The 22659-nt window shown below is 39.2% G+C and overlaps 3 protein-coding genes across 4 annotated transcripts; 2 read left to right on the top strand and 1 right to left on the bottom strand.

The window, feature by feature from the left end:
- The first annotated feature begins 899 nt into the window (after positions 1-899).
- On the top strand, positions 900-2828 carry LOC122665413 (uncharacterized protein At2g34160-like). Its single transcript, XM_043861563.1, has 6 exons — positions 900-1143; positions 1716-1764; positions 2180-2242; positions 2340-2404; positions 2491-2527; positions 2627-2828. Exons 1-6 carry the CDS (start codon positions 1003-1005, stop codon positions 2686-2688), a joined length of 417 nt encoding a protein of 138 aa, XP_043717498.1. The 5' UTR covers positions 900-1002; the 3' UTR covers positions 2689-2828.
- A 350-nt stretch (positions 2829-3178) lies between these two features.
- Positions 3179-11123, bottom strand: LOC122665397 (ureidoglycolate hydrolase). 2 transcript variants are annotated; one of them, XM_043861551.1, is made up of 12 exons: positions 10842-11123; positions 10446-10537; positions 9648-9716; positions 8174-8302; positions 6542-6628; positions 6109-6311; positions 5926-6028; positions 4650-4741; positions 4283-4345; positions 3894-4134; positions 3618-3658; positions 3179-3321 (listed from the first exon to the last, which is right to left on the bottom strand). In XM_043861551.1, exons 1-12 carry the CDS (start codon positions 11043-11045, stop codon positions 3224-3226), a joined length of 1422 nt encoding a protein of 473 aa, XP_043717486.1. In that variant the 5' UTR covers positions 11046-11123; the 3' UTR covers positions 3179-3223. The 2 variants fall into 2 exon arrangements, with proteins under 2 accessions (XP_043717486.1, XP_043717482.1); XM_043861547.1 differs by having other exon boundaries at positions 9648-9722; positions 10452-10537.
- A 2063-nt stretch (positions 11124-13186) lies between these two features.
- On the top strand, positions 13187-16423 carry LOC122646988 (pentatricopeptide repeat-containing protein At1g62930, chloroplastic-like). Its single transcript, XM_043840554.1, is given in 3 exon segments — positions 13187-13987; positions 13990-15046; positions 16311-16423. Coding segments are annotated over 2 exon segments (1698 nt in total). The 5' UTR covers positions 13187-13206; the 3' UTR covers positions 14907-15046; positions 16311-16423.
- The last annotated feature ends 6236 nt before the right edge of the window (positions 16424-22659 follow it).

The raw sequence follows: 22659 nt of genomic DNA, 5'->3' as shown, positions 1-22659 counted from the left end.
ATTTAGTTTTTTTCGTTATATAGGAATTCGGTAAATCTTTCCAACATTGTAACTTGTGACTATAAAACATAATTTACATCTATCAATTTTATTAATCTTTTTATTATCTAAGTAGATCTAGGCAATTTCCCCTCGATATTTCCTACATGATCGAATAATGGAATGGCATTTTCAGAAAATTATCCTCTCCAATTCCTTATAGCCCGACAGTGCGGCAATGCAGCAGTGCTAGTGTGGATGTCTGACACATGATACCTTAGACATCCAACGATCCGAGCTCATTGGCCATGTTGAGTTCAGATAGTCAGATGTTCAAGTTGCCACATGTCGAACATCCACACTAGCATTCCAAGTGCCTACCTATAAAAAATAGGAGAGGATAATAATCCTGGCATTTCCACCGTCTGTTGCCAATAATTCATGGGAATGCATTTTTTTTATACAATCCCGCTTGACACACAGTTCAAAGCGATGAAAAGAACGGTTGTGATCGTCTGATCAAGTCGATTGGGTAATGCCAGAGGACTTGGCAGCCTTTTATTACAAAAAGACTAGAATCTTCGGAGGAACTAACAAACATGTCTGAACGTATTAAAGCGTCGAATCCACTCCAGACTCCAGAGGAGTCGCGACTCTGTCTGTACGTCATTTTGAAGAGTGAACGAGGGCAAAAGTGTCATTTGACATGTACTGAATTACAAGCGTCTGAATCTTATTTGCCGCTCGTGTCTCGAAGCAACAAACTTTGTCGTCAGTTAGCCAGGCTTCTAACTGTCAAGAGCCAGTCTTGAAGTGCAAAACCCTATCAAGTGTTAACACGTGTTTTATTTTCATTGGGAGTGGTTTCAAGGCTAAGTTTCTATATAAATCGCCATTACGCCACCCTGTAAGAGCGCATCGTAACAGTTCTACGTACGTACTTGGGTTTTCTCCGCTGCCGCGAGCGACATTGTGAGAGAGAGCGAGAGCGAGTGTGAAAGGATCTTTGAGAGAGAGAGAGTCATGGAGACGGTTGCAGTTGCAGACGCCATTGTCGTATCTGCCGAGAAGAAGCTTGGAAGCACTGAAATAAGGCAGAAGAAGAACAAAATTCAGGTCTCCAACACCAAGAAACCTCTCTACTTCTACGTGAATCTCGCTAAGGTAAAATCCCTCCTCCTCTCCCTTTCTCCATTGTCTATAATTAAGATTTTCTTCTCTCTTTTCTTCGTGGATTTAGGGTTTTCTCAGTGTCTCCCATTTTTTCCTGGTGGTTTTCTTAATGAATACGTTCATTTTAATTGTGTATTCTGAACGAAGGATTTGTTTGTTTTTCTCTGTTGTTCTTGATCTAACATGTTAGTTCTTATGAATTGTTATCCATAACTTCTTTGAGTACTGTTAGTGTGTTAATCGCATGAAAATGATGGAGGGAGTTCAATAATTGTTACGTTAATCAATCTTTCTCCAACCTCGATCGTGTTCTTTTATCTGTTTCTTTGTTTTCCGTGAATCATATCATAGTTTGCAGACGATTTATTCCAAGAACGAGTCAGAATCATGTTTAGGGTTTTCCGGGTGACTTACACCCATTAATAATTACAGTGCCCGACTTTATTTTTCTTGGACTGGAGTAATACAATTGTTTACATCTCAATCACCGAGTTCTTGGATCTGTTTCTTGCTAATGCTCAACATTAAGGATACCTTCTCATGATTTTCTTTCTGTTTCGCAGAAGTACATGCAGCAGCATGAGGAGGTTGAGCTCTCAGCCTTGGGCATGGGTATGCTTAATTACTTGAAACAATCCCTTTGTCTTTTTGTAGTATTAAAGAGTTTATGACTCTCATGATTTTTCCCGCCCTTTTAAAGTTTTCTGCTTCATATTTATCTTTTCTGGAAACAATCCCTTTTCTCATGTTGTTCCTGCTTGTATCTGATTTTTGGGTTCCTTCCTTTCTGTTTTAAATTTGTTCCTTTATGCCCTTCTCCTAATTATGTGGTGATGATTGTTAGTAACTACAACTCAATTTTATTGAGTCCTTGTTAGAGCGATGTAATTGAAGTGGTTAGCTTTAGAATCTTACATAAAGAAGAACAAAGAAAATAGGATAAGAAACTAATGAGACAAGAGATACTATGGTTTGTGTTCTTGAATGCTAGTTTATTATTGATATTTGCTGTTTTTTCTTATAACAGCAATCGCTACAGTTGTCACAATTGCTGAAATTCTGAAGAACAATGGAATGGCTTCCCAGAAGAGTAAGAAGTTACATCTTTTTCATGCTAATCCATTTTCCTTACACAATGAATGTTAATATTAGACAGAATATAACCTGTTTTTCTGGCTATGCAACAGAGATTATCACTTCTACAGTCGGCATGAAAGATGAGACTAATGGACGCCTGGTTCAGAAAGCCAAGGTGAATAAGTTTGCATTTATTGCTCTCTGTTCATTTCAAGATGGTCAAAATAACCTTCTCTCTCTGTCTCTCTTATTGATTTGCAGATAGAAATATTACTGGCAAAGACTGAAAGTTCAGATAACAAAGACGAGATAACTGCTACAACGACTACACCAGAGGCTGCTACAACAATCACACCAGAGGTGGTAGAGATATTACTGGCAAAGACTGAAGCTTCAGATAATGTGCTAACTGCTACAACAATCACACCAGAGGTGGCTGCAGATGGCAAAGAGGAATGATATGATAGCCTGTAGTAGTTAACTGTTCAGATTTGATTTTTTGTAACATGAATATTGTTTCATTAGGGGTCTCAGACAGATAGCAAATGTAGATCTGCTGCTGTTTACATTGACAAGGATTTGTTAAGAAATTAGTGTTGAAACAAAACTTAGCATGTTATATTCTCTTGCTCGACTATGATGATAATTGATGGTTGGTGAAATCAAATAGATGTTCTATGTTGAGTTCTGTTTTTCAGCCCCTTCTACTAACTGTTTAGAATCAGCACTTAGAATGATGAACTGGGATTCAGGGATTCACTTATTTATATAGAAGCTTTCCTTTCAGAATGTACATAAGAATAATAGTACACCTTCCTTCAAACTTTCATTATCATTAATTAAGCAGCCAGTGTGGTATGCTGAACAGGGAAGCCAACTACAAGTTAGATCCATCTTTAAATTTTATGAATATTTGACATAGTCATACTCCTGTGTCCAATTTCTGTATCACTTACATAAAATCCAATCTAGTCAAGAACCAAATATGTGGAAATCAGTCCTGGGATAACTTGGCAAGTGTAAGTGCTAAGACCTTGACCCCATTTGCAATATCCTCACTTGAGGCATATTCTTCGGGCTTGTGGCTATAACCTGCAAAATTAAGGGACTCAATGTTAATTCAGCGGTCTGGACAGCATTAAAGTTGATTGCATATGACATGATAAATGAACAGAACTTAACATTTAATTGCAAGGCTTGGGCCAAATAATGAATGGCATAACAAGATCATATAGCCAATGGTTTCCTTGAAAACTCAATGCATATTTGGGATTGGAATTAGCAGTGCATCAACGCCAGAAATCCAGGTGGGTGGTTGATGGTGGTCTATAGAGTGGACTGTTCAATTATGTAAAGGTGGGAAAACTCTTGTAAGTGAAAGCCCGAACCTTTGTAACATGGAATGAAGATCATGCCCATTGGAGATATTCTGCACAGATGTGTTTTCACACACAATTAGCAACAGTTTTACATTGTCCAAAAATCCAAACATAACCAATGTCATCTTGATGATACGAGACATGCATGCAAAAAAATCAAAACCATCTCCCCCCCCCCCACCCCCAAAAAAAAAAAAAAGGTTCCAACTGTAGGAAACTTAGAGATTATTTCAGGTATAGATAAAAGTGCTAGTTTTATTTGCCAGTTATCTAATTCCAAATTACCTCGCCATGAACAGTGAATCATGGTAAGCACGGCTGATCATCAACTTGTGAGTGAGGTTGAGCTCTTGTGATGCGGTTTCCATTGCTCTAATTATTGATTTATCTGACAGGGCTGGTGGGTCCTGATTGATGATTTTAAATTCTGAGAGGTTGACCCGGCGATTCTTAGCTATTGCCATGGCAGATTGATGTATTTTCTCAACAACAGTGTTTCTCCTCTTCTCATCAATGTCTCGTGTGTCTGCCAAGAAGAGGTGCCGAGGTGGTTAACTACAAGAATATTCATATACCCAGATAGCATAGGAAGGAACAAGTGGGACAATCAAATTATCATACAACATAAAGTTATGGAAAAAGGGAAAATTATTCATCAAGGAGAAGAAGCAAACCAATTTCCAGGTGTGATTTGCTAGGTATGCTATTGATTGCTCCAGGATGCAGCTCCAAAATGCCTGGAAGAAACAGAAATATATAAAGGGGAGTAAAAAGAAACAAGAGAATCCTCAACACAGTCTCTACTTCTATAAAAAGGGGGCGGTATCCAGTGCACGAGGTTCCCGCCACTGCAGAATCTAGGGAGGATCATAATGTACGCAGCCTTACCTCCATTTTGTGGAGAGGCTGTTTCTGAGACTTGAACCCTTGTCCACTTGGTCACAATGTAGCAACCTTACCATTGCGCCAAGGTCCACCCTCCTCTGCCCCCTTAATTGTGTTTTTGAGCCTATCAGGAATGTATATATAATTATGGCTTACCTACAGTACCAACAGTGTCAATTGATCCTGATTCCACTACATGTTTTTCAACAGCTAATGCTAACTCTGCAGCTGCCAATCCTGCATCGTTTCTGTTTGCAATGGCATATAAAAAGATTTCTGGATATCAATTGAATGACCAAGCACAACAACTACTCAAAAAAGGAGGATCTACATTAAAGATGGGCACAGCATAGCATAGCATATCATTTTTGTAAGCTCGAGCCTAACAATGTTTTAAAGTACCAGATTTCAAGAATAAGAGAACATATTTGTTTAGGATTGCACACATCTAAAGCAAAGTAGATCAAATTGAGAAAAAGTAAGCACACAAACAACCAAAAAGAAAAGAGAAGACCAGGTGGGGGTGGGGGTGGGGGTGGGGAGAGAAATACATCCAGATGGAGCACTCTGCATAAAGATGAGATGCATAAGATTGCTACAAGATGAAGATGACTAAAATTCCCACAGGTAAACCTAGCACCATGTTCTTTGATATCTGAAGAGCTAGAGAAAATTTATTTATAGGTCGTGCTTGGCGCGTTGGTCAAGTGCTCACTTGCTGAACGCTTGGTCACGGGTTCAAGTCCTGGAAACAGCCTTTCTGGAAACAGGAGTAAGGCTGCATACATTTGACCCTTCCCCAGAACCTGCTAAATGCGGGAGCCTTGTGCACTGGGTACAGCCTTTTGCTTCAGTAAACTTAAATAACCGAGATAGACTTAAAATAACTTAATCTAACATTTGCTTAGCAAGCTTCGCTACATGGACCCTTAATTTGAGCCCATGCAAACTTATGTGTGTGGCTATTTGATAGACAAGGGACATTCACCTTGTGTTGGACTTCTCCCTCTATATTTCTATGTATGTGCATATGTGTTGCTATGTTGTGCCTATGCCTATCACCTTCCTCCGACTTCAATGACCTTTAGAAATTGATTAGTTATTTTCATTGTTTCTTCTCTTGAACTCAATATAATCGTCATTACCAACTAATGTTTCTTTGTTGAGGGTGCACAGCACAAAAGTCTGATGAATATAATCATGTAGTTTATGTGACATATTATCTGCTACTGATATTTAATATTTTTTACTTATATGAGTTTTTTTCCAATACTTCTATGTTGAGATTAGTTACTAGTTCCAATTTGATATAAATTTATAATTTTTGGGAATTAATTGGAATGTGCTCCTACGCACTATTACATACAAATATCACTGCAATGGAGTGGCATAAGTTTTATATAATCTTGAGGAAGATGTAAATTCTTATCACCTATGTGGCATTAGGACAGCTCCGGCATGTCCTCCATTGCCTTCAAATTCTACCTTCAAACTTGCAGGAGCAGCAATGGCAGTCACAATACCAATTGAGGTACCTGGTTTCAGAAATTTCCTCTATTAACAAGCATTTAACATGCTGAGTAGTGAAGGGGTATTTAGTGTTAAGATAGCATACCTTCTTCTTCCAAGATGGGCCCCTGCTCTATGTGCAATTCCACAAAAGCAGAATAGCTTCCTTTCTTTAGGAACACAGTGGATAAGTCTTCACTGTCTTTTGCATAGCCAGCAGATCTTGCAGCATCTAAAAAGGACATATTTTGACTATCAACTGTCTTTTTTAGAGCATTTGCCAGTTGTTCATTTCCTGACACTAAGCGGCTGCACATTGAGAAAAATATATGTGATGCAATAGATTATTAGTTAACACCCGGAGCTCCATTCTCAAGAAATGGAACCATGGAAATAAACAGAAACTAAAGTAAAAGAATTCCAATTCCAAATTGATATGTTAAATCAATAGAAATCATATTAAGTCAAAATGATGTCAAAAATAAAAGAAAAATAATTTAGATTCTGAACCTAAAATAAAAATAAATCATGGTCGCAACCTTCCCAAGCAGCCGATCCCATATCGTGTGGGCTCTTCTGATGTGAACAATATCAACTCCAACGATCTTTTAGGCTTGAAGCCAGACCTGTGAAACCCCAGTCAGCATATATGCACATGTAGCCATGAACCATAGAGTACTGCAGAAATAGTCATATTAAAGGAAATATGAACAATTTTAATCAGTCAGGAAATATTCCCCTGCTAAAGTCTTTTGAGGCTGTATTTGGTTGTCTAGACATGGAGAGAAAAGAAATGGAAGATTCTATCTTTGATTTTGAAGTTCATCTTGAACTCCATGCAATTTTCTATCACCGCCAAATTAGAAATCTTGCCTAGAACTTGAGAAATCTTTGGATTGGGCGAGAAAATCTATTTTTAAATCAGTGCCTGTAGCTTGTGTCGGTGCCTCGGTGGACAGCAAAGAAGGGGGTAGCAGAGGGGAAGATGGAGAGGAAACCTGCAACTGTGCAAGAGGGATGGGTCTGTGTAGTGCGCGGGAGAAGCAGTAGTGATCAGCAGAAATAACAGAGGGGGGAGGTGCGAGGGAGAAGCGGGAATGGTTGGCAGAAAAAAAACAGAGGGGGTGTGAGGGAGAAAGAAACAAGGGAGGTTGTGGGAGGTGCGGGGAGATCAGAGAGACAGCGGTGGGGCAGTGTGGAAGAATGAAACTGTGGGAGTGCTATGCAACAGGGTTAGGAATGTGCGGTGAACAAAAAGGGGGTGGCTGTGCAAGAGGGATGGGCTACACAGAGGGTGGGGCAGTGAGGGAGAATGAAACAGTGGGAGGCCATGCGGATGGGGTGGGGATGTGGGGAGGGCGGGGGTTGTGCCGGAGTGGTGGGTATGTGCAGGAGAGATGAGCAATGTGGGAGAGAAGTAGAGAGAAAAACGGGGGATGAATTGCAGGTTGTTACATGGAGAAGATGAATACAGTTATTTGTATAGTTTTGTTTTGGTGCTTCATATTGTAGGGTTCGTACATTATATAATTATATATTCCATTCAATTGGCATCTGTAATACGATTATTGTTATTAGATTTATGTTTCATTTCTTTTCTTTTGACAACCAAACATAAAGAAAATCTGTTTTTCTTTTCTTTTCTTGTCTAGACAACCAAACACAGCCTAAAGGAATTCACAATTGATTCAAAATGCTTATTCAATTTGGATGCTTAGGAGTTAGGTCGGCTAACTCTTTTGATCATTAGTTATTTTTAGGGACACTCTGTATACTGGATCATTACTGTGAAGGGTTACAACACAAATATGATCTGCACTGAAATATGCTATCAATATTTCAGCAAAGTTCGTTTTGAGTCACCCAATATACAAATGATTTCAAGCTGGGTCTAAAGACAAAATTGAGGTTAGTTAATCTAAGGATTGTTTAACAAAACACTTTGTGATGTCAAATCATCAATATTATCAACTTCATGGTAGAAGGCAAGCATGGCCAGAGAAGCTGATAATATTATCTGTATGCTTTATAAAATGTGAGGATCTCTGATTCATCTTCCACACTTTTACCTATTCTGCCTGTCAAAAAATTGTACTTCTAAACTATCTTTCCATGAGGGGTATAAATATCAAAAAAAAGAATGTATTCGGGTATTCAGGAAAGTTGCACACCTTCTCAGCACGTTAATTGCCTCTATTGCCCCCAAAACACCAACAACACCATCATATTTTCCAGCGTATGGAATAGCATCAATGTGAGAACCTGTTGCGACTGCTGCAAGCTCTGGTTCATATCCATCCCTGCATAGATGACAAAACAAGGCTAATAGGAAGACCAAAGAACATTTCAACAGGATTAAAACAACAAAAACAAATGTGACCTATAGAAACAAAAGTTCTTCAAATTTATCCCAGGACTGACTAGAAGGAAGGCAAGCAAATATTTCATAAGTTAAGAATGTTAAAAAAAAAAAAAGGTAAGAACCAATATAGCTAAATTTAATTAGAGGAGGCAATCAAAACTCAAGTACCTCAGAACTCCTGTTCTGGTAAATGATGGTAGGAAACTTAATAAAGAGCTATTCTACTTATATCAGATGTTTCCATATACAGAAGAGAATGAGTAAATGAGACAGGAGGGAATCCAGCTAGCTGACAGTGGAAATTCCCACGCAGAAATAGAGCTCCATCCCGCTAAATCAGCTAGTCATATAAAAGACCAGGGCTTGAAAGTTTAAGCAAGTGAACCATGTTGACCATAATTACACAAAAGACTAGTATAATATTTCTGAACTGGCAATTCTGAACTGGCAATCTAGATACACTTCGGGTATGTGGAGAAAGATAGTCATAGTTGTTAGGCACTTCCATTAAGTGGATCATAGCCTATCCGCTTCTTGTGGCTCTTAAACTCCATAAGAATCTATCCAGTGTGGACATTTGTTGATCAATAAACAAAGTGGTTGATTTATGGGATGAAGCATGATAAGATTCAGGCAAGAAGCATGGTATCATATTCAAAGAGGAGATAATAGTTTTGCCATTCAAGTCTAAATAGTTACTATCTTGAAATTGAGTTGGGATTTGAAGTTTTGGTATGAGCCTTGGTTGAGAATATAAAAAGAGGGCTGTGGGGTGTCCTAAAGGTATGGTTTGACTCTGATTCAAGCTTTAAGGAGGGCTATGGGATGTTGTCAAGATATGGCTGGATTCTGTCCCAACCTTAGAATTAAATTTAGTGGATTTTTTTTTCTCTTGTTGATTGATTGGTACTATTTAAGCCCAAACTAGTTTCCAGTAGCTATAAAAGGAGTTTAATAAGTGTATGGTGTCGTTTGGTTTGGAGTCTGTAGGTCATGAGTCATCTCAGTTGCAAATGTTGGAAACCTGGCCAGAGAGTTTTGCTATAAAACTATAGGGTTATGTACCATTGTCATCATTTACCCCCCTCCCCAAAAAAAAAAAAAAAAAAAGAAAGTCATCAGTGCATTTGTAAACCTTTAAGAGTATCTTCATTAGTAAGTCTCATGCATACAAGGTGGGATAGGACAAGTAAGGTTGATTAATACTTACTGGGTTTATTATTGTCACAAGTCACAACCACTTTGTTGCCACAGAATAATAAAGATAAAAACCAAAAACTCACCATCGACCAAATATGTTACCAACAGCATCCTCTCTAATAGAAAGACCAGAGAGTCCCATTAAGTTCTTCATGTACCTGAATTTACATATCCAGACAAAGACATGAGAAGACAACAACATGATTGAAAAGCATATTGCACAATCAAATGCCCACCATGTTAGGGTTTAGGGTTTAAGCACAAGGTTGCTTAAAGCAATACACCCTGCATATCAAGTTTGGAATAATGCAAGTTGCTGCCTCCAGCTAGTATTTATAGGAAAGACTAGGATTTTTAGGTTAAATGGGTTCTATCCAGTGAGGCCCACCACACCCTGATTCCTTATTCAAGTAGACTTATATTAGGACATATTTTAGGGTTATAGAATATACCCAACACACCAATAAATAAATTGTAATGTTTGTGACCCAAAAAAGCTTCCAGGAAGTCAAATAACCAGAATATCTCATGTGGTGGGTGGGTGGAAGAAGGTAATGGATCAGAGTATAGTAAATATTTAGGATCACATGTCTTCTGGGGAAATATTGGAGAAATCAACTTCTCTGTCAAAGTGCTGAAACATACTATAAACTTCAAAAGAATGTCTCTAAGCGTAAATTATAAGCATAGTTCTATTTTAAAACCCATCATACTTGTCATATTTGCATAGAAATGTGAACCTAACTCATATACTCAAGCACACAGAATAATAAGTCAACTGTAGACATGCCAATCAAGAACACATATAGTGAACTTAACATCATCATTTTTATAATCAAACAACTACGGGAAGATAGGAAGGAAATCAGATGACATCCTATACATACCTCCTAGCCAACACATCCTTCTCGCTGTACAGAATCCTAGTTACTGATGGGGCAGGCGTATCCGAGAAAGTTGATAACTCCTCAATCTAATATAAAAAATTCGCAATGCTATTATTAGAAACTAAAAATGTAAAAATCATAAAACTAAAACCCACCTTCCGGAATACTAAAAACACACCCACCCAAAGGCAGGGGAAGAAGACCATTTAAGAAATATGAATTTTTTTTTCTCTTTAATCGACAGATTTTCATCGTATAGCAGAAAAGCTATCCACTTCATTGAACTACAAATTTGAACTACAAATCAATCCCGTAAATCAACATCAATACTTTCTATGAATCCAACCCATAATATAAACCCAGATACCTAAGTTACTTAGGTTTCGTTACCTGTCTTTGTAGAGTTTCAACATCAACTGAAATTGAAGGTATAGAGGTGGAAGGAAATGATTCGACTTCATGGATTGGGTATCCCGAGAACTCCTCCATGGTTTTCGTTGTTGGGTCTTGTGCATTGTGAGATGAGATTGAGGAGCAGAAGCAGAACAAGAAGAAGGTAAGACGGAGGTCAACGTGAAAGGATCGCAACGCCATCTGTTACCGTTTGGAGGCTTCTCTGATTGCTTCTTTCAAATTTCAAATTAATCGAAGTGAAGCATTCCGGAATCGGAACACCAATTATTTAACTAACTATGAGAATTATTAGAATAGTAGAAGTGATGTCAAAGCGTCACTAAGCACTAAGCAGTGAGTCACCACCATCCAGGCATTGTGGTGTGTAGCCACTTGTCATATTTTTAGAGATCAGAGCTCACACCAACCAGATTTCCAGAATCTTATGCCGTACTTATAGCGTCACCCGTGGTAGGATAGAAATTCTACCTATTTGCCATGGATAAAAGTCGCGACTTCCACTCACGGTTCTCTCCTTAGTTGGTCACTTGCTAAAGATACTATTTAGGGTTAATTACACGGACACCCCCTGTAAGTATACAATATATTACAGACATACCAAACCTTGTCAAAATATCAACTTTCCCCCTGACGTTAATCACAGTTAGCACTCAAAATTGAAATATCCATTTTACCCCCTTAGTTATTTAAATAAAAAAGGAATAAATTGCATCTAAGATGCCTTAGTTTGGAAAAATAACATTCGAGGTATCCTAACTTTGAAAAGTGACATTTGAGGTGCCTTATTAAGGTTAGTCCTACTCCGAACTCCAACCACCACCACCGTTTTGGTTTTCTAAAACAGAATCATTAAACAAAGGACTTGAAACCCTAAAATTTCAGACTTGTTTTGCTGTTTGGAACTGTTGAACTCTTTTTCCTCTTAATCTTCACTCCTATGCAACTGTGTTTGGAACTCCTTGGAATGATTCTTTCTCTTAATCTTCACTCCGTTGCTTTGCAATCGCGTTTGGAACTCTTTGGGACTCCTAGAGCCAGAGGGAGGTTCACCTTGAATTTGGGAATATGGGGGTAAAATCGATTTTGGGGATACGATTTGAGAAAGTAAAGGATTTGAGCTTTTAAGAATCAAAACTGATGGTTATCTGCCAAAGCGGTGATGAAATTAATATTATTCAAATAGTCTTTCGTAGAAGAAGCAAGTATCGTGTTCTAAATTATTAAAAAGAAGTTAAAAAGAAATCGGGAAGCTAATAGTAAATAAAGGAGAGAAACCATGAATGTAACTGTGAGGACCAAAAAGGAAACTGGAGATTACTTTACTTGGGTTAAAGAGAGTATTGTTCAAGATCTAAATTTGGAAAACCTAGCTGAAACTCTAAATTTTGTGGATCTGTAGAACAAAAGATTTCATTGTTATACTGTAATTATCTTATTCTACTGTAGCTGTGGATTTGGATCAAAATTGGCCGCAGGCAATCCCTATTCCGGTCGATCCAGTCCAGTAAGTTTAGGCCTTTTTCGTTGATTACCTATGATTTTTTTTCAGCATATGGCCAATTCTTCCCAATTCAGATGGCTCGTTTTCACACTCTATTTAGGATTTGGTTGCAACAGCGGCCTTTCACGGAGACGAGAGATGGAAGCAGAGCAAAGGGGAGATCTGAGAGGAAGAAGACAATGGATGACTTGGGGTTTTGTCTTGGGATTCAAGATCGGTTCGATCCTTTTGGTTTAATCAAACAGGTTCTTGTTGGTTTGACAGGAGAACCCATTGTTTAATACCTTAAAAGGTATTATAGAAAGTTCACCCGTGGTAAGGATAATTTTGCCTTTATAAAAGAATTAATAGTAATTTAACTGTACAAGCCTAATGGAGTGGATTAAATTAAAATAAAAATATAAAATAAAGATAGTCTGTGATATTTTTTCAAAGTTTGATATGCCCATGATATATTTTATACGGGTGTCTGTGAAATTAACCCAAAAATCATTTGTGGACCTAAAAAACACCGATTCGAGGTAGCCGGGGAAAAAAACAATTCCCCTCCACACCGAGTCTTATAGAAACTTGTTCTTGCCTCCTATTGAAATCCCAAGTCGGGCCGACGAGGTAGAAATAGCAAATAGGCCTAACAACTTTCTCGGCTTCGTAGCTCGTCTCAGCCTGAGAAGACAAAATGGCGTCGGTGTTTCTGCTACATCAACACTGGTAAGTGATGCTTTAGCACACAGAGATACTTCCCTTCTCGTCTCTGTTGCTCGCCTTTGCATAGATTTACTTGGAATTGCCGAAATCCATTCGGAAGCTACAAAAGATTATGCACTGGGTGTCCCTGGTATGACTAGAATTCAGTTCTTAGCTTCTGTTAGAGAGCGCTGCATGTCTGATGATCTCAGGCTCGAAGAGTGCCTTGGTTTCTTTCATCACTTCGTACAGATGCAACCTTTGCCACCCATTTTCTGCTTCAACCATCTATTTGGGGCAATGGCCAGAAGGAGACATTATTCCTCTGTGTTCAATTTGTACGAGGAGATGAGTTCCTTGAGAATCCTTGGTGACATTTGCACGCTTAACACCTTGATTAATTGCTTCTGCCGCTTGAAACATGTGGATTTCGGATTTTCTATATTTGGTAACATTCTGAAGCTTGGTTATAGACCAAATGTTGTGACATTCAATTCTCTGATCAAGGGACTCTGCATGGATGAGGAAGTAGCAGAGGCCATGGACTTGTTCAATAAGATGGTAAAGAAGGTTTACCCATGTTCTGAACTCACATATGGAACAATAAATGATGGGCTCTGCAAAGCTGGGAACAGTGGAAGGGCCCTTAGCTTGCTCAGAATGGAAGAGAAGGGAAGATGTAAGCCAGACTTAATCATATATAGCACAATCGTTCAGAGCTTACGTAAAGACGGGTTAATTGATGAGGCCCTTAGACTATTCTCAGAAATGACTGCTAAAAGCATGTCACCTGACGTGATCACTTATAGTTCTTTGATTCAAGGCCTATGCGACGTTGGCCGATTGAGAGAAGCTGCGAGTTTATTCGACCGGATGGTAGATGTTGGAATCTCACCAGATGTTGTAACCTTTAGCATTATTTTGGATGCTCTTTGCGGGATGGCAAGATTGTGGAGGGACATACCCTGCTAGACATGATGATTCGAAGAGGTATAGAGCCTGATACAATCACCTACAGTGCATTAATGAATGGATACTGCCTGCAGGGTAAAATGGATGGTGCCCTAGAAACCTTTCATTCCATGGTGGGTAGGGGCCACAAGCCTGATGTGGTTACCTACAATGTGTTGATTAACGGATTTTGTAAGTGTAAGAGGATAGATGAGGCCATGGAGCTCTTTTGGGTCATGTATGGCAAGGGATTGAAGCCTGATGTTGCAACGTTTAATACTCTAATAGGAGGATACTGCCTGCTTGGCAGAGTTGGGGCTGCACAGGAGCTTTTTGACGATATGCAAGCCCATGGCATGGGTCGAAATATCATCACATACAGTATTTTGTTGGAAGGGCTATGTAAAAACAACTGTCTTGATGAGGCAATAAAACTGATTTATTTGGTGGAAAGTGGAACAGTTAGACCTGATATAAGGGCTTATGTTATTCTCATTGATGGCATGTTTAGAGCTGGAAGACCTGCAGATGGCAGAAAACTTTTTGAGAGAACTTCTACTCAGGGATTGGAACCCAATGCAGTTACATATACCATAATGATAAAAGGACTATGTGCAGAAGGTCTGTTGGAAGAAGCTAATGAATTTTTCTCACAGATGAAAGAGAAGGTTCTCCAGCCAGACGAATTCACATTCAATGGAATTGTCTGGGGCTTTCTTAAAAAAAACGAGATCCATACAGCAATGCAGCTACTGAATGAAATGATTGACAAGGGTTTCTCACCGAGGGCAAAGGTGACATCTGTGATAGTGAATTGGCTTGCAGCGGATGGGTCAGATCACGAATGCCTGAAAATGCTCCAGAAGTTGTTGCCAACAAAAGGAAAACATGTTAAATCCTGACTCATTGTGTGACCCTTTTTAGGTGTTGCAGTTTATGCTGTTCCCTACACCATTTGAGGATCATATTATCTTGTTTGGACAGAAAAAGTTGTAGCACTCTGCAAGAAAACCTACTCAATGTCAGATTATCAGGCAACTAGGTATGTGAGCTCCTCCATAATTTCTTTCCCATTTTGGTTATATATGTGGAAAATTCAAAATAAACTGTTTGAAGTTGATTAGTTTATGGAAGTGTATGATATTCTTGACTTCCTAATGTATCATAACATTCATACACGATTTTACTTTCAGTCTCCATTGTACTAAGAGTCTAGAGGTTATAAGTACTACACTTGTCAATATCAAATTTACATGGAAAAGCTACTTGAATGATAGGACCTTTCTTTACCCATTAGATTTGCATGAAATTTCTAGATGACTGGATGCTTCCACTTCAGAAATTTGTGATTCCTAAACTCTTTGGGAACAACGTACAATTCTAAGCTGCACCATGGAATGCTTTTTGGCATAATCTAGGACTATTGAATATTAACCAAAAATATATTTTTGGCATGTAGCCATCTAGAGTCCATACCCAAGTCCTTATCATGAATGTAAATGAACAGGTGGAAATAAAATGAACTAGAAGAATATGCATATGCACTTCAAGAAACATTGACCACCATTATTCATACATGGAATGGATTCCCAGATTATTAAATTGTAGATCCTTCAAAGAGTAGACCATTGTTGTGATAAAGCTGTATTAGTTCAATTAAATGGAGCTCTGTTAATTGGCATATTTTCCATATATTTCAAGTTTGATGATGTTCAGGTTGGCAATGCTCATCATAATGCTCCCTCCCCTTTTGTTTAGCAATTTGTGAAACTAGTTGACCAGAAGTTAGCGAGAACTTTTTGAGCTGTTTTCTGTTAAAAAGGTCTACTTTTGGTTCCAAAATGGGGGATTTTATGCTTTGCTTCATTAACTTCACCACCGGACCTGATCTGGGTTATCATGTGATGTATTTCATTGTAAATTGAAGGACTGCTTGTTACAGTTCAATTTTGGAATACAGAAATATGTATTTGAAGCAGTAATAGAAATCAATGAGTCACTGTTCTGGGTCACTTGTATATTAAATTTGCTATATTTATGCTCTTAGGTGTTGTATCAGATTGGTATTTCTCTGTTGTCCACCTCCATGGGATCAATTTCTGCTCATTTGACCACTTCAGTTCTGGCAGCTTGATGAGTAAAATGTGACAAAAGTAAGGGTTTGGATCTTGAATCTTGAATCTTGAATCCTGAATCTCTTTTCTGTAATTTCAGCGCTTTCCTTTAAGTTATCCGTTACTGTGTAGTTCTTGATTTTTCTTTTTTCCTTTAAATATGGTTCTTGGTTTTTCATCTACCTTTTTCAGGAAACTTTCACGGACGAAGAAATTGGGAGTATGGAGTTTCTCATTGTTGTTGCAAGCTAATTTTGTCTGCCGTCGATTTCATACAAATGCATTGTTGTTGTTTCTGGTCTGTTATCTCAGGTTATCAGGTGCATCTCAGGCCTTAATTTTTAACATCGCTATAAGAGACTTAATGGCTATATAATTTGTGTTGCGGGGAGTCGGGGACTTGCAGTATGTTTTTTTGTTGTCTCCCTTTGGAATTTTGCTTTTGAATAGTAGGAGTGGAATGTTTCTCTGACCATATATATATATATATATATATATAGGGGAGAAGTTTCATACACAACCGTGCATGGTGCACGGTCATACTTTCAACCGTCGGATGGGCATGATCGTTTATAGTATAAGGCCTTTCATCCCCATCCAATGGTTGTAGATACGGTTGCGCATCATGCATGAAACCTTTTGCCATAAATATATATATATATATATATATATATACCATACTGTTATATAAAATTATGTACTACATTTTTTTGCTACTTTTTCATTGGAGCAAAATACCTTTTGTGATATAATTTATCCATACTCTCTTTCTTTCACACATCTCTCTTCTCTCTCTTCTGCACACCTCTCTCATCATCCTCTCCTCTTATTCTCCTTTACTCTCTTTCTCTCATACGTCTCTCTTCTCTCTCGTCTTTATACCTTTCTCATCATCTTCTCATTTTATTCTCTTTTTAATTTCTCATTCTTCCTCCAAATGTTTACCTTTGATGCGATGCTGGGGTTCGAAAACCCAATTTGGGTTCGATATGGTCCCACCCAAGTAATATAAGACTCAAATCAAGAGCATTAGTGGCAAAATAGTAAATAAATTGAAGTTACAAAAGAGGAGTAGCAATCTGGCAACTAATCAGGATATTAGAGGGGGTAAGGCTGCGTACAAGTGACCTTCCCCAGGCCCCAGAATGGCAGGAGCCTCGTGCATTGGGTATGTGCTTTTTATTAGATGGGGGGGGGTACTTGGTATCCAAAAGGGGAAAAGGACAAAATAGGTATTAGGATTTATTGTTTACGGACATGCTTGGAACAAACACAAAATAAAGGATAAAAGGTGAGTTATAATAATGGAATACCGAATCAAGGGTTGAAAGATAAAACCTATGCACAGGGTTGTAGTTCGAAATCAGAGTGAGGAGAATAATTGACTTGTCACTTATGATAGAGGTCCTCTTTATTTATATTGAGATTACAACCCAAGAGGGTAAAAAGGGAAAAATAATATAAAAGTTTAAAACCCTAATGAAGACTAGTGTAAAGCGATAAGATGCTAATCCCACGGATCTCAACACTCCCCCTCAAGTTGGTGCAAATATATCATACATGCCCAACTTGGAGACCAGTGGGTGAAACACTTTTTGATGAAGCGCCGATCAATCTCAATGTACTTCGTCCTGTTATGATGAACTGGGTTATAGGAACTGCTGACAACAGTGATGCATAGGAGCTTCAGTGGTAACACCCAAATCATTTAACAACCCCTTCAACCACATCAGTTCAAAAATGCCTTGAGCCATAGCATGATACTCTACTTGAGCACTGTAGCATGAGACAATTGACTGTTTCTTGCTGCGCCATGTGATCAGATTACCTCTATGGAATGAATTATAGGTAGAGGTAGATCTCCTATCATTGATGGACCCAGCCCAATCAGCATCAGTAAAAGCCTCTAGCCTCAGATTCCCATTGTTAGAAAAAAGAATACCTTTCCCAGGGGCAGACTTCAGGTTTCTCAAAATCCGGTGCACTGCATCATGGTGAGATGTCCGATGGTCATGAAGGAAGCGGCTAATAATACATACATCATAGGCAATGTTAGGTCTGGTATGGGATAGTTAGATCAACCGACCAACAAGTCTCTGGTATTGCTCTCTGTCAACTGGATCACCCACGGCACTACATAACTGATTGTTAACCTCAATAGGGGAATCAACAGGCTTACAACAAAGCATTCCTGTTTCGCTAAGAAGGTCCAGGACATATTTTCGTTGAGAAATGAAAATCCATTTGTCTGACCTTGCAACTTCAATCCCAAGAAAATACCGGAGAGGTCCTAGATCCTTGGTTTCAAACTCAGCGGCCAGCAGATTCTTGAGGTGAGAGATTTCAGTATCATCATTCCCAGTGATCACGATGTCATCTACATATACAATAAGATCTGTGATTTGGGAACTACTCCTCTTCACAAATAGTGTATGATCGGCTTGGTGTTGTTGGTACCCAACTTCTTCATGGCTTTCAGGAACTGACCAAACCAGGCCCTAGGGGATTGTTTGAGTCCATAAAGGGACTTCTGTAATCTGCATACTTGGCCAGCCGAGACGGAGAAAGCAAAACCAGGAGGCAAATCCATGTAAACCTCTTCTTCAAGATCTCTATTTAAGAAGGCATTTTTAACATCTAGTTGTTGCAAGTTCCATCCTAGATTGACAGCACATGATAACCAAGCTCTGACTGAGTTCATTTTTGCCACGGGCGCAAAAGTTTCTTTGTAGTCTATCCCATAGGTTTGAGTAAAACCCTTAGCCACTAGACGAGCCTTGTATATCTCAACAATATCATCTACCCTTTGCTTGACTGTGAACACCCATTTGCAACCAACTAATTTTTTCTGCGTTGGGCGAGGGACAAGTCCCCATGTACCATTCTTGTCCAATGATCGCATTTCTTCTATCATGGTACCCTTCCACTTCGGATCTTTAATGGCTTCCTTCCAATCCTGTGGAATAGACACAAAAGACAGGGAGGAAACAAAGGCAAGATGGGAAGGTGATAGAGACTCATAAGACACAAAATGAGAAATAGGGTATTGAGTGCAGGAGTGAACACCTTTTCTTATGGCAATGGGGCGATCATCAAGGTCACATATATTTTCAGAAATAGGAGAGACATTGTGGCGCCTCCTCCAGATTTTATGCTTTGCTTCATTAACTTCCAAGGGGCATAGACAGTTGCTTTCTCATTGATATTGTTAATTGGAGGCTTCCCTTGAATTGTAATATCAGTAACACCAGGAAAATCATCAATAACCATTGGACCCATAGGACATGATTGCTCTTCCTTAAGACTCTCCCTTTGAAGAGGTGTCATGTAATAGATTTCCAATTCATGGAAAGTAACATCCATGGTTACATAGAGACGACGAGAAGGAGGGTGATAGCACTTGTAACCCTTTCGAAAAGCCGAGTAACCTAGGTCGATACACTTAATAGCACAAGGATCCAATTTAGACCGAGAAGGGGATGAGTAGTGGACAAAACAAATACACCCAAATATTTTAAGAGGGAGAGAAGTGGTAATAGCAGGGTCAGGACGAAAGGATAAAAGTGTCTTAAAGTTAAGGACACTGGAGGGAAGCCGATTAATGAGATAGGTGGCAGTAAGGACAGCATCTCCCCAATAGTGTTTTGGGACAGCAGTGTTAAACATTAAGGCATGGGCCACATCCAGGAGATGCCAATTTTTCCTTTCAGGGATGCCATTTTGTTCAGGTGTCTGACACAGGAGGTTTGGGAGAGAATACCATGTGAAGAAAGGTACTCCTGAAAGTCATGGTCAAGGTATTCAGTGCCATTATCACTGCGAAGGACCCTGACAAAAGCATTAAACTGAGTATGGAGCATGGCATGAAACGATTTAAAACAAGAAAACACATCAAACTTATTGTGGTGAAGGTAAACCCATGTGAGGCGTTTGCAATTGTCAATAAAAGCAATGAACCACCGGAAACCATTACGATCAACGGTCCTAGAGTCACCCCAAACATCAGAGTGAATAATGGAAAAAGGGACATTACTATTACTATCACTTTAAAATTAAGAATTTCTAGTGTGCTTCGAAAATTCACACATCTCATAATTAAGCTATTCCAAACCACAATGTTTAACTAAATCAGGAAACATAAAACGTAAAACATGAAAAGAGGGATGTCCCAAGTGACGGTGCCAATGGAGTAGCTTGGTCAGGGCCCTATCAGAACGGTGGATATAAGTAGATGAAGGAGCTGGAGCAGTTGGTGGAGAGTCCAAGTAGTAGAGACCATCACGGACCCGACCATACCCAATTGTTGCGCCCGTCACTAGATCCTGAAGCACACAATGAGTTGAAAAAAAGTGAACCGAACAATTTAACTCACTGGTTAAACGATAAATAGATGAGAGATTAGCACATAACTTGGGAACATGCAAAACAGAAGAAAGCGAGAGCTGGGAACTGCAAGAAACTTAATCTTTACTCGAGATAGAGGACATAGACCCATCGGCAACACGTACCTTATCCCGTCCAGAACATGGAGAGTAGGTACGAAACCTGTGAGTTGCTAGTCATGCGATCAGTAGCCCTAGAGTCAATTAAGCACAAATAACTCGAGGGAGAAACATGAAAATACCTGATTGGGCAAGGTTGGAAACAGGAGAATGGGAAGAGCTAGTAGTCAGTTGTGTCACCAATTTTTGGATGGCAGCCATTTGATCCGGAGAGAAGGGTGCTGGGGCAGCAATAGCTGGGACAACATCGGAGGCATCAGAGAGATTGGCCTGGGAACGAGAGCTGCCAGGTTTAGCATTACACTCACCCTTGGTATGCCCATGAAGCTTCCAACAAGTCTCATGTGTATGACGGGGACGACCGCAATAATCACACTTCACCAGTTCCGGTGCTGGTGTAGTGCCCTTTGAGAGATCCATGGGAAGAGGTGTAGGTTGAGTGGTGAGTAAGGCGGATCGGACAGGAACAACAGTGGGCATCATAGCCGTCAGGCGATGTTCTTCAAATTGAACCAGATTGTAAACCTGAAGAAGAGAGGGGAATGTATTAGCCCTAAGATCTGTACCCATACTTGATTGTACTCAGAATTGAGACCCATCAAAAAATCATTCACCCGTTCCATCTCTCTTTCCTTTTGGAAAATACCAGCATCATCAGGGTGAACCATGGCAACAGGGTGATAAAAGTCTAACTGCTGCCAAAGAGAAGTAAGGGCAGTGTAGTAGGCAGTGAGGTAAAGTTCCTTCTAAGTAGTAGCACGAACTTGTCGGCGAATCTCATAAATCTGGGTGTAATTCCCTGCTTGAGAATATGTGTAGCAAACTACAACCCATAATTCCTTGGCTGAATTGAAGAGAACAAAATTGGGACTCACAGAAGCTGTCATTGAATTAAGGGTTAATTTCACAGACACCCCCTGTAAGTATACAATATATCACAGACATACCAAACCTTGTCAAAATATCAACCTTCCCCCTGACATTAAGCACAGTTAGCACTCAAAGTTAAAATGTCCATTTTACCCCCTTAGTTATTTAAATAAAAAATGGATAAATTGCATCTAAGGTGCCTTAAGTTTGGAAAAATAACATTTGAGGTATCCTAACTTTGAAAAGTGACGTTTGAGGTGCCTTATTAAGGTTAGTCCTACTCCAAACTCCAACCACCACCGCCGTTTTGGTTTTCTAAAACAGAGTCATTGAACGAAGGATTTGAAACCCTAAAATTTCAGACTTGTTTTGCTGTTTGGAACTCCTGAACTCTTTTCCCTCTTAATCTTCACTCCTCTGCAACTGTGTTTGGAACTCCTTGGAATGATTCTTTCTCTTAATCTTCACTCCGTTGCTCTGCAATCGCGTTTGGAACTCTTTGGGACTCCTAGAACTCGGTAAGAAGAGGGAGGTTCTCCTTGAATTTGGGAATATGGGGGTAAAATCGATTTTGGGGATAAGATGTGAGAAAGTAAAGGATTTGAGCTTTTAAGAATCAAAATTGATGGTTATCTGCCAAAGCGGTGATGAAAGTAATATTATTCAAATAGTCTTTCGTAGAAGAAGCAAGTATCGTGTTCTAAATTATTAAAAAGAAGTTAAAAAGAGATCAGGAAGCTAGTAGTAAATAAAGGAGAGAAACCATGAATGTAACTGTGAGGACCAAAAAGGAAACTGGAGATTACTTTACTTGGGTCAAAGAGAGTATTTGTTCAAGATCTAAATTTGGAAAACCCAGCTGAAACTCTAAATTTTGTGGATCTGTACAAAAGATTTCAATGTTATACTGTAATTATCTTATTCTGCTGTAACTGTGAATTTGGATCAAAATCGGCCGCAGGCAATCCCTATTCCGACCGATCCAGTCCAGTAAGTTTAGGCCTTTTTCGTTGATTACTTATGATTTTTTTCAGAATATGGCCAATTCTTCCCAATTCAGATGGCTCATTTTCACACTCTATTTAGGGTTTGGTTGCAGCAGCGGCCTTTCATGGAGATGAGAGATGGAAGCAGAGCAAAGGGGAGATCTGAGAGGAAGAAGACGATGG

This window comes from Telopea speciosissima, chromosome 1 (assembly GCF_018873765.1).
Source record: "Telopea speciosissima isolate NSW1024214 ecotype Mountain lineage chromosome 1, Tspe_v1, whole genome shotgun sequence".
NCBI classification, from domain to species: Eukaryota; Viridiplantae; Streptophyta; class Magnoliopsida; order Proteales; family Proteaceae; genus Telopea; species Telopea speciosissima.
The sequence above is the reverse complement of the archived record's forward strand: the minus strand, read 5'-3'. Positions and strand labels throughout refer to the sequence as shown.

Excerpts from the sequence above, each read along its gene's own strand:
- LOC122665413 (XM_043861563.1), top strand. The coding sequence starts at position 1,003 with ATGGAGACGGTTGCAGTTGCAGACGCCATTGTCGTATCTGCCGAGAAG. Across the intron at positions 2,243-2,339 it reads TGGAATGGCTTCCCAGAAGA|AGATTATCACTTCTACAGTC; the intron begins GTAAGAAGTTAC and ends GCTATGCAACAG. Across the intron at positions 2,405-2,490 it reads GCCTGGTTCAGAAAGCCAAG|ATAGAAATATTACTGGCAAA; the intron begins GTGAATAAGTTT and ends ATTGATTTGCAG.
- LOC122665397 (XM_043861551.1), bottom strand. The coding sequence starts at position 11,045 with ATGGCGTTGCGATCCTTTCACGTTGACCTCCGTCTTACCTTCTTCTTG. Across the intron at positions 6,029-6,108 it reads GCCCATCTTGGAAGAAGAAG|GTACCTCAATTGGTATTGTG; the intron begins GTATGCTATCTT and ends TTCTGAAACCAG. Across the intron at positions 4,346-4,649 it reads TGACACTGTTGGTACTGTAG|GCATTTTGGAGCTGCATCCT; the intron begins GTAAGCCATAAT and ends TGTTTCTTCCAG.